Raw genomic sequence first — 12,446 nt, forward strand, 5'->3', positions numbered from 1 at the left:
TTACTAATTTCGATAAATAATTTCAAATAGAGTAAATAACATCGTCTATTTGATTATATTCCTCTTAAAGTCCGCGTATTTATAGGCCGAGTTTGTTTAAGGCCGAGTTTGTTTAAGGCCGAGTTATTCAATAGCGAAAGTTGACACCGACTTTTACAGGTAAAATGCAAGGGGTCGTCTCAAATGTGAATTGTACGGCGCACTTGATTCATAAGGTATTTTTGAGCAAATAAAACCAGTCTCCATGAACGGAGCGTACTATCGCTCCACCGGTAAAAAGCTGCAATATTCCAATAACAGCAAATTTGAATCGGATGTATCGTCAAGTTCATTCACATAATACACATAATATTTGAATGAATTTTTTTTCTACATAATGATGTAGTGCACAAATAAAAAAAATCCGGTTTTCTGATAAAAATATTTTCCTGTTCCACAGGTACGAAAATAAAGGGACGTTTACTTAACCAGGGGGTGGGAGAAGCGAGAAAAGATTATCAGTACTGATAAAAATTACTTGTACCAACCAATTAGAGTCCGTTGCGGCCATTCTGGCAACCCATGACAATTTTTATCCAGTTTGGTTCGAATAGGCCAACAATTGTTTGATGAAAGTTTGTCACCAATCACAGGCCATGGTGGCCAAGTTTTTAAATTTGTCGGAATAATCAGTCGCAGTTTTTGCGGAGGATCGATCCATAAACATTTCTTCTGTCTAGTTTTAAACCTACATTTTGTAGATTTTGACCGCTCAAAATCTGTGATGGCCATTTTGAAAATTGGATAGGGCTGTTAGACATAATTTTGGTAGTAAACCATGTAAAGAGCATTTATATATGGATCATTTAAAAAAAATGTCGAAATTGCGAAATTGAATAAAAGTTACTAGTTTAAACCATCCTCTTTATGTTGTCTATCCTGTTACTTAAACTATAGTAACATGATATGCAGTAGCACTAGAGACAAATTTCTCTATTTATGAACGCTGTTGTGAAGTAACTACTCCCTTTTTTGCAGTGATAATGTTTTTCGTCTTTGGTCTTGGTTTCCAACACGTTATTGCACATTTTACAAGTTGAATATTGTTGTAATTTATAGATTTGTTGGTAACAGCATAGAAATGACAGAAGGATACGCACTTATTTTGTTTTTTAATTTAGTGCCGTGTACAATTTTTAGAATGCTTTGTGCTTTTTATATCATCACTGAATAGTCCCATATTTAAGAGGAGAAATAATTTAACTGTTGATCAAGTATCAGTAACAGTATAGGCATGTAATTTATGTATGCCGATTGAAATTAGTTATCAAAAAATGTTTCATAGAATAATAAAGAAACTGTGATTTGTTCGTTAGTTAAATTAAAAAAGTTTATTATGCAGATTTCAAGGCAATCAGAAAACAAGGAAAACAAAATCAAAATTTGCTATCCTGACACTGTACGCACATAAATTACGCAAAATTCTGACTTAAAATATTTTAATCTCATAAAAATATAGCTTAATCGTGTTTATTATTGATTTAAAGAATCATAAATGCTACAATCTTTCATTCAAACACTTACAAATGCATTTTACATAAGCCATAAACCAATTTAGCATATATGTACTGAAAATTCGACAGTTTTTTCTAAAAAGACCCATTTACCAATTTTGGTTAAAACACTTTTTTAAACCTAAAAACAACCGGTCAACGACGAATGCCAAGTGGTCATGGCAATAGTTCACATTTACCTTTGTCCCAAGTGAGCTAACAAGAGGGGGGGAGGGGGTTGTGAAATTTTATAAGACAGTTAATTGTTTCATTCTAATAGTTATTTACGATTTTTACCTTTATACATTTTTTTTATTTTGAGACGATCCCCTTCATTTTTATTGTCAGAGTAAGAGTAAACAGTCGGTACCGAGACTTTCCGTAAATCTCTATTATTATGTCTCTTAATGGAGAACTATTGTTTTACTGTAAATTCTTCTCGTTGTTGTTATTGGCTTTCTTACTCTTCTCATATACAAGCTTGTCTTATTGCTATAGTCTGGGGATTTCAGTTATTTTTGCTAACAAAACTATTTCCATATCTCATGCATTTAAGGATCCTCGTCAGATTCTGAAGTTCAGTAAAGTTTCATATCTGAATATTAATCATTATTTGGAAAGTTTACTGTTTACAGTAAATCTTGATTATTTCTGTTAATTAAAGACGTGATGCTCCTTTCTCCTGTATATTTTTCACTCACGGGGTAAAAATCGGAAAATTGTCGAAGCGTATTGAATTTATATATATTGCATAGTCCTAATTATATACTTAAAACAGATTTTCATTCATAAAATAGTTATTTTGCACTAAAAATTGCTGTTCCATGCCATTTTGAAACAGTATTGCAAATCATATTTGTTTTAGTAAAATTTTATTTCGAATGACATCGCTGACCAACATAGATTAATTTATTTCCAAAATACAATACATATTTTCCTTCTGACAGATTTGTGGCTCTTCTGGAAAAGTACTGGGTCATGATATATTTAAATTACAGTCCCGAGTAATCTGAAGATGTTCATTTGGGGTTAAATTTTCAGAAATGCACAATAATATATGTTTTTAAATATTTAAAGTATAAACACATTAAGCTATGATGATACTGATCATTGAAATAAGATTAAAATATATCAAAAATTCCCCTGGCGTGGAATAATTCGGGATAAATTGGTCCTACTTTTTAATTTCCTTATTTCAATTTAGAGTTTTATATACTGTATAGATAGCTGTATATTGTTGCCGACCATATAACTCCAGTGTTGTACTGTTATCTTTTTCGTTGGGTTGCTGTCTCATTGACGTATATCCACATCTCCTCTTTTGATATGAATATGAAATGAATAAAACATACATGTAGTAAGTAGATTGAGTGGATCAACGCGTTTCTTGTACAGAAAATATAACTGTTCACAGAATCTGCTGTCGGTGGTTGACCTGTTGTCATTTTTCCGTGTTCGTTTTTTTTATATTTTGTTTTAGTTCATTCTTGGCGGCGGGATGTTTTATCCTTTTATTGTTCTTTTACATAAATCATCATGATATGTATGAAATATTAAAAAAAAAAATATTTGTATTTGAACAGCATTATACATGTTATACGAAAACTAAACGATCACTTCAGAGAAAATAACAAAAAAATCAAAATTATATTAGACATCGAAAAGAGGAGACTCCGAGTAATCAATTTGGTGTACAGTCATGACAACACATTGAACATCAATTATATATAGAGAGTTGATATATTAGACCTTGATTTTACTCGGAATGAACTACCCCTTAATGGATAAATTAATGTGTGTCAAATTTGCACACAACAACAGATGTTATTTTTTCACTGATAAAGTTTTTAATCGAACTGCCTAAACAACATGACTTCAATAACTTTCATTTTGTTTGCGGGGCATTATTATTAATTATGACCGGGTCGACAATTTCCGATAAAATTTACGAAGTTTACCGAATTTTAACCACCACCATCACTTTCATCAATCATCAGCAACAATCATCACCATCAATCATCATCATCATTATCACTGATCATCACCTTCATCAACAAAAGGCGTATAATGTTGTGACCACTGCATATAATGTTCCGACAGTTGCATATAATGTAATCACGACTGCATAAAATGTTGTGACCACTGCATATAATGTTCCGACAACTGCATATAATGTTGTGACCACTGCATATAATGTTGTGACCACTGCATATAATGTTCCGACAACATCATATAATGTTGTGACCACTGCATATAATGTTGTGACCACTATATATAATGGTGTCACCACTGCATATAATATAATGCTGTCACTACTGCATATACTGATGTGACCACTGCATATAATGATGATCATCAACATAAGTCAGTCATGGCGTTCCATATAAATGCTCTGTATACTTTAACGGTCGGGCTAGTTTTCAGTAGTTACATCCTCTATTAATGCGATATAGTAAATACAATATATATCAGTTTTGTACTATCTTCTTTGCAGTAAATTTTCTTGTGTATTTTTTATATTGTTAATCTATTTAATACTTAAATTTATTACTTGTAGTTCTTATTACAGATAACAATTGAATAATTTGGCAGTCTTTGTTTACTATATCACCTCATATCATTTCATAAGTCAGTCGGTCTATTTTGTCTACATCTACAAAGCGTTTCAATGCTGCTGTTGTTTAAATGAAAAAGTGCTACGTTGAAATAAAAAAGCTACCTTGACATATTTCAATGCCCATGGGTTTGCAACTCAAATTGAATGCATTGTCTAAATTCAAATGACATATAAAATGCCGTTTTTCTTCTTATTTTTATGTTATATCAGATATGAAAAACAAAAACACTTTCGTTTTTCATTTTTGTTTTTGAGATTTAAAAAACGAAAAACGAAAATACCTTCTTTTTTTTCCTTTTTTGATTTCTAAAAACAAAAAAACAAATGGACGCAAATATTCACGGACGTGTTTAGAATGTATTTTTAAATGTTCAGCAGAATTTAGAAATGCTCAAGACACAATATTTCCAGGATTATCCCAAACATTTTCAGAATTTTATATGATGTCGTACGTCGTGCTATGCTTAATAATAAATCACTTAACAAGTGTTTTGATTTACATTGTTCTTCTTGTTTAGTATATGATTTCTAAATATGGTGCAGTATTAAAAAATACTCAAGATACAATATTTCCAAGATTATCGCATAATATTTACAGACTGTTGTATGTTGTCATTATAGGGAGGTAAAACAGCATTACACTTGGCAGCTGAGAATAGATATTATGAGTTGAAGATAACACAATGGCTTGTTAACGAAAAAGGAATGGATCCCATGGATAAGACATTGCAGGTAACATTTTCCATTAGAAACGTAGTGCCATCCTTAATAGTGAATCACTTAAAAAGTGTTTTGAATTGCACTGTTCTTTAATTTTGATGTATTAAATGATTTTTTAAATGTGGTGTTGTATTCATTAATACTCAAAACACAATATTTTTCAGATTATCACATAACATTTACAGACTTTTATATGTTGTCATTAAAGGAAGGTAAAACAGCATTACATTTGGCAGCTGAGAATGGAAATTTGGAGTTGACACAATGGCTGATTAAAGAAAAAGGAATGAATCCCATGGTTAAAACATCTAAGGTAACATTCGATATTATATATTTACATTGTACTAAGTACTGTGTTTAATAGTGAACCACTTACATAGGTGTTTTAAATAACATTGTATTTATTGATTTGTTAGAATTGTTCTTTTTGGTCTGCAGAATTTAGAAATAATAAATAAATGATAGGTACTAATAGTAGACTGTACATACATGTTGTACATGTTCATTTCCTTACTTAATTGCTCAAGAAAAAAGTATTTACTCCCAAATAATTAAAAACTTTCAATTTGTCTTGATAAAGAAAATTTATTATCCGATATGGAATTCTGTTTTTTGGTACATGTACCATGATTCAAAAGAAAATAGTGTGACTTTCCTTAAGATGAAAGCACAAGTGTGCTAATGGAAACATAATTTGACCATCACATTAAATTAAGTGGTGTCTCTAAGTATTAGATGTATTGTGTATTTTTTCTTATTTGACTGTATATTATACTATATTATAATATTTCTGGGATTCACTAAGTTTTGTTTTATCAATAAATGAGAGGCGGAATATTCAAAAAATATATGTCGTGCAAATGTTGGTTTTAAGAGTTTTATACGGTTAATACATCAAATAGAACATTATTTTTGTCTGTACAGGAAACTAGCATTTTTTCTGAAGTTTAGAACAGTTTTAATCAGATCTAAGATCATTTTAGAAACCATAGCACCTTGTTTTTTTCCAACATTTATTAATATTCAGTCAATTTCATACATTGATATTAGGTAATACGTTGTGAGAGTATGAATGCACCAATACGTCCTTCTGTCTATTTGTCTGTATGAATGTATAAATACACCACCACATCGATTTATTTGTTGGGGATGTATAAATACACCATCATTATTCGACGTCTGTTTGTCTGCAGGAAATTTAAAAACACGATGCCACGTCATTTTTGCATAGGGATGAAAAAGGACAATACCATGTACGTGTGTCTGTAGGGGATGTATAAATACACTACCACGTCCGTTTGTCCATAAGGTATGAATAAATACACTACCACGTCTGTTTGTATGGGATGTTTAAATGCACTTCCATGTCTATTTGTATGTTAAGATGTACTATTACACTAAATAAAGGGGAGTATACTAGAAAAGCGGAGGTTCTGTACTGTAAATCTTATTCAATCCACTAACAATAACAATAACATAACGATACTTAATTGTAAGTTAATAACACAGTTAGTAAATGAGTCATGCAACCATTGTTCCCTCAGGCCCAATTATAGAAAAGCAGAAGCATTGTTGAAAAACCAAAACTAGCAAACATGTTAATGCCATACATAGATGCAGTGTATAATAGTCATAAGTATACTATTCAATTGCATGGCGGAAAATGAATGAAAGAAAGGAAAATCTATATATTAAACATAATGATCAACTGATTAATTTCAATAACTGTTGTTTTTGCCATATGAGAAACAAAAAAAGAAACATCATCAACTGTCCGGTCTTGTCAACGCCCTCACCATACAATTCTAGCTAGATTTGTATGACATTTATATTAAAGAATTATAAAATGTATATCAACATTGTATTGGACGAGTTTTAAAACCAATGGCGATCAACTATTTCAATATGATTTATATAAAATAAGAAAATGTAGTATGACTGCCATTTAGACAACTCGTAATAAGATATCAAATAAAATGGAAGTAAGCACGTACAGCCTTCCAAAATGAGAGTAACTTATTCTGCATAGCAAACTTTCAAAGGCCACGACGTGACATATTAAAAAAAAAACTCAAAAGAAAAAAAAAACTTTCATGTACAAAACAATATGGTTGATGATTGTTGGTTGCTTCACGTCCAGTGGGAAATAGTTCATGCATGTTCAAGACAAAAAAAAAATTAACAAAACAATACAATAGGTAGGTCCTGTAACGGAGGCCGTCCGGAATGATAGGCTTCCACTGGAAAAGGAGGGTATATTGGATAGGGACAGATAATTTGCCTTGCAACAGGCCACCTACGAATCCCTCAAAGAGATGGTGCAAGGGTTCTTAACCTGAAGAGATCGTAGCACTCTTTCTACACAAAAGTCAAAGATCTAATTACAGTTTAAAGTTTCAAATGTTACTGATGCGTTATTTGATAGAAGTTAAGGAACTAGTTAAACGTACTGAAACATAAGTTGAAGAGCACTTACTGGATGCCGAAATGATTGGATAATCATATTTAACGGGTTTTTTTGTGTGTAGTTTACGTAACCAATACATAGAAAGGACCTTCAAATGTTTAGAATGGCATAAAACTGAGATGTGGGAATGATGTAATTGTTTACTCTTATTCTCTATAGAGCGCACTAACCTAAATGCAAAAACAAATATAATTTCTTTCGTGAGAACGTCCGTGAAGTATTAACGCCATACCACCATAACATTTCTGGCTTCGTTGTCCGTCGATACGACAACAAACCACTTTGCGACTACTCAACGTTTGTTTCTTATCATAGAAATAGGCGTATTATGTCCGTTTATATTTACATCCATTCATTTTTCGTTTTTAGAAATCAAAACCGAAGATACAAAAAAAAAACAAACAAAAAAACGAAAGTGTTTTATTTTTGTTTTTGATATCTTAAAAAAAAAAACGGAAGTGTTTTCGTTTTCTATATTGATTAAACAATAACGAAAAACGGCTATTGGATTCAATTTCTTTATTAAGTTTGACTATTTGTTATTTAATAACAGAACTGCTTCTTACTAGTGTTTTATATTCTGACTATTTGTCAAGTATAACATGTATAAACAGAACTGTTACTTAACAGTGTTTTCATTTGAAATATCAAATGTATTAAAACTGTATAATACCAGGAAGATGGTAATATTATGTATGTTTGATGACTATATCGAATTAACAAGTTACTGATAAGAAAACTAGTATAGCCCTTTACAGAAACTCATTTCTGGAACCATGAATTTTAATAATTTGAAGTTGGTTATCTCCCTTTTTCCGAAGTAGAACTGCTTCGCTGCAATGAAGTTCAATGAAGAGACAACGATCAGGGGTTTTAGTTCCTTTAGATTTAAAGACAATCTTTGATGTATACAAATATTAAAATTAATTATGTTATTTTGTCTTCAAACATACTTGTAATCCAACCGGGTAATATTTGTAACTTTAAGTAACAAATTATTTTATTTTTTATTTTCACCGTTGCTCACCACTACAGCAAACCAGCATTTGTACCTTGTATACTTATCAACAAGGGAAATAATTATTATTTAATTGTAATTGTAAAATACCATTTAAGCTTTTGGGAGTGAGTTTCTAGAAATACCATACAGAACGCAGATTAGTTATGTTAGATTGGGATATAAAGTAGATATTACTTAGAATTTAGAATTGTACTTATTTTTTTAAATTTGTGGTTCGGTATCTATCCATGAATTAAATATGTTTACAATACCTATTAAACGAGTGCACCCAGTTGAAAGGTTATAATTAAACTGTTACTGTTATGTTGACATAATAACCTGTACATTATCTCGTGTTACAGTTGACCAGTTTAGTCTTGTGCACATGATTTATTATTCCAAAACAGATGTATTGTAAACACATCATTAAATTCATGGATATTTATTGAAACACAGAAACCGAAAAAGAAGTGAGTACAATTTCAAATTGTAAGGGGGCGACCATTCCTGGTTCATTTAAAATAAGGGAGGGGGTGGCTATGCAAGAGGCTTTTGAAATCAGCATGAATAAAATTGCAAATAAACGTTTATGCAGAATAGTCTCAAATATGCATCCTCAAATAACAAAAAACAAATGTTGAGTAAGACCAAATTCATTGAAATTACCTGCTTAATTTGTAGTAAAACAATATAGATCCCGTAACGTTTGTTATACCTGAACACATTTTCCACAAAAGCTACTCTGACTACAATCAACGTAAATTTTGCACACAAGACCGGATTAATATGCTTTTTGATATTTTCACGAGTTATTGTTTGTTAGAATGATATTTAAATGTTCACGAAAATCTGATCGTTGGAGTTTTCGATGGGAATTCAAATTTGTTCCGTGCCAAAAATTATTCAGCCCAGAGGACTAAAATGATTTTTCATGAAGGTCCGGGGTTCTTATTACTTGTAATTGCGTGAAGTCTTTGTTGTCCACAGCCAGTGATACGATAATATTTAATTGCCATGTGTCCATGTCCACGCTGTTATGAAATTCATTCTATTTTGTAAATAAATTCCTATTGCAGCCAACATTTCCCGGTTTCGGACAGGTTTATATAAATTTCCTCTGAAATACCGTCTAAATATTGGCCGGAGATATTAAATGAACCAAAAGCACTTTGATTCTCTGAAATTGTAAATTATGGTATTTCGCTGGCTGATTTTTCCCGATCCTATTTTGGACCCCCTGATTGTAACAGGGCGTGTCTAATTAGTCTTGCCCGATTAACTTCTAGTAAATTAAACTCAACTTGAAGACCTACACTGGGTTAATAAGTTCGAGGTACAATAAGTAAACAAAAGAGATCCTTTATAAAATGAGATCGTCCCAGGTATCTTAGATAATTATTTTGCGTTGAATAAATAACAATGAAAATTGCACGAACAGGTTTGTAATCTGATGTTATCAAGATAAGCTGCTGACTTCTATATTCCCACACTACCTGAACATGTGTTAGAATTATTCGGTAATACGGAAGAATACAAATGATATATTTTTGAAGCAGCATTTGATTTGTGAATCTTAAGAAATCACAATGAAGTATACAACGTATCCTATCTTACAAAAGTGATGGATTGATAAATTATACAATAAAATAAAAATTATATAAGAAGACTGATTGAATGATATTGAATTTACCTTCCTTTTCTCTCTCTCTCTCTCTCTCTCATTTAAAAAGATGAAGTATGGCAGACAAAAGTTTCGAAAAGGATACTCATATAATCTATTTAAAATAATCTATTTGGAATTATCGTCTAAGTTCAAGTTATTTATTCATTTCGTTACTTTTAAAATTAGTGGGGGTAGGGGTTGACGGAAGAAATAAGGAGTAGGCAGCAATTTGGTCTTTTCAGAGAGAATGTGTAGGAAGGACATAAGGTTGCATATGACCGTTAAATATACCTTGTATTTCAACATTGAGATTTGAGTACAAATACCGCGTAATTATAAATACTTTTTTACAGAAGACAGATGTAATGCCATTTATCTATATCTGATATGATAATACAATTAGATATCTATATGACAAGATCCGGTCAATAGTTGTTAGTCGAGTTGTGTGTACTTTCAGGACAACCAACTTGTTTTATAGAATTTTATGTTTGTTTGCTTGGTTTGAATATATATTTTTTTTGGGGGGGTGGGGGTGGGGTGGGGGGAGTGTCTTTCATAATTACATAGTATCATATTCATAGTACATATACAGTACATTGAGTTATTAATATACGAATAAGGAAGTAGATACATGTACTCCATAGACGACCATATAGGCAAACTTGGTAAAATGTGTCGATTTTGGTCATACCACTAAGGTATTGGCAGACCTTCATAAATTTGGCGACGACAAAATTCTTGCCGGTTTTTTTTTTTTTTTTTTTTCCTTTTGGATCATTATAGAGCATACGATTTCCCCGCATATTTGCATATCTGATAACCAAAAAATATAGTGATAAATAAAACAGAAATGTTCTTATTACATTCGGAAGCTCCTGTAACCCTTGATAATTACCTTCAGAAGATCGTGTAGCACTTGTTTCACATAAATAGTACTAGCGTTGTTGTCCCCTTTCTCTTTTGATTTTTATTTATAACAAGCATGCCCTTTGAATGAACAGCATCTACAACACTTGGTCTACTGATTTCGGTCTGTTCCTTATATAATTTGTATAATAAAGCTTTTTAGGTCTGTTCCAACGAAGTATACAGCTAATTGAGAAATATATATTGAAATTTGTACGTGGGGAATGTATTCCATAAGCTACATTTCAAACAAAATTGAATTCTACACAAAAATTCTAAACCCTGCAGACATTTTCTGTTTTTATATAAAAAGAGAAACGATAACATTATATATACAGCAATTTTTATTTGAGCTTGTTTCATTCTGACTATAGTCCAGGACGTTAAAGAGTTCCAATAATCAGTGTTTGCACGGGAGAAAATTTTTTGCCACTATATTCTCCACTGGACTTCACCAAAAAATATTTACACTATTAGATGTATGGCCGGGAAAAATCGCATTTTATCATAGAAAAGTAATTCTTCCTGGTGGCCGATAGAATAAACTTTAATGCGGCTAGACGAAAAAAAAGATTTTTTGTCTATTTTGCCAGCTGACCGTTGGAATAGCAATTACCTATTATATATAGCCGAGTTGGCCGAGTGTCGGTATTACAGAGTAAATAACATGTGTGTATTCCCTTAAAACAATCGGTCTAGGAAGAAGAAGGTGTCACGAAGAATAAAAATTTGCTAAGTAACTCTAAAATTGTTGGGCTAACTTTCAAGCAAAATATACATATACTAATACAGCTATAGTCCAGGATGAAGGCCGGAACATATGTTAAATTTCAGTTTTGAGCCACCAGTCTGCCTCATAGATTTGGTAGTTTCAAGTGAAATAAGCAATAATATTTCAAGAACTACAAAGCGCATGAAGTTATGTGATACTGCGAGTTTGTTTTAAGTACAGACTGGACACTATTTTGAAAATGGCAATGGCGTGTGTGGCAGTTAGGATTATTATGTCATTGTTATTTCCCTTGTTTGAAACTATAAATTTCATATTTCTTTATTTAATGATTTAAATGAAGCTTATTCAGTACATATTAGTTAAATTGAATAGATATTGGTATTCTGAATTATGAATTCATTAGTTAAAGATATTTATTTATATTCTAAAGTTTAGTATTTGCATCGTCGCAAAACATTTATTACCTTCTTCGGAAACTTATATATTTTATATAACTGGTTTGAAATTGTTAAGTTGAATTGCTTGAGGACTGACGTTCAGTCCAACCTAGGAAAGCCGTGCTTTCCAACCACCCTTTACAAGGTTAGTGCATCCGCCATATACCTACTTAATACGGGTATAATATTGAAGTGATTGACTGCTCCATTACTACTTTGGTTCAACATAATAAAAGTTGTAATTGTTGATTAAATTATATATTGTTTTCACTGTGTTTGGTTTTCATTTACATAGATATTATATAGCGCTTTTACATTTGGCATCCATCGTCTTCGTATAAATCAGTTCACAAACTAGAATAAGCTGT

At 31.5% G+C, this 12,446-nt stretch overlaps 1 protein-coding gene across 10 annotated transcripts in view; it reads left to right on the plus strand.

Annotated features, from left to right (window-relative positions):
* The window catches only part of LOC127703064 (uncharacterized), a 434,903-nt gene that overhangs the window by 338,699 nt on the left and 83,758 nt on the right, over window positions 1-12,446 (plus strand). For 7 of the 10 annotated variants that reach the window (XM_052207446.1, XM_052207448.1, XM_052207449.1 and 4 more), the window contains 2 exons: window positions 4,771-4,881; window positions 5,078-5,182. In XM_052207446.1, coding sequence (XP_052063406.1) covers window positions 4,771-4,881; window positions 5,078-5,182 — 216 coding nt within the window. The remainder of the gene's footprint in view (window positions 1-4,770; window positions 4,882-5,077; window positions 5,183-12,446) is intronic. The other 3 variants (XM_052207454.1, XM_052207456.1, XM_052207457.1) reach the window with 1 other exon arrangement.

The sequence above is a fragment of the Mytilus californianus genome, unplaced genomic scaffold (genome assembly GCF_021869535.1).
Source record: "Mytilus californianus isolate M0D057914Y unplaced genomic scaffold, xbMytCali1.0.p SCAF_5, whole genome shotgun sequence".
NCBI lineage: Eukaryota > Metazoa > Mollusca > Bivalvia > Mytilida > Mytilidae > Mytilus > Mytilus californianus.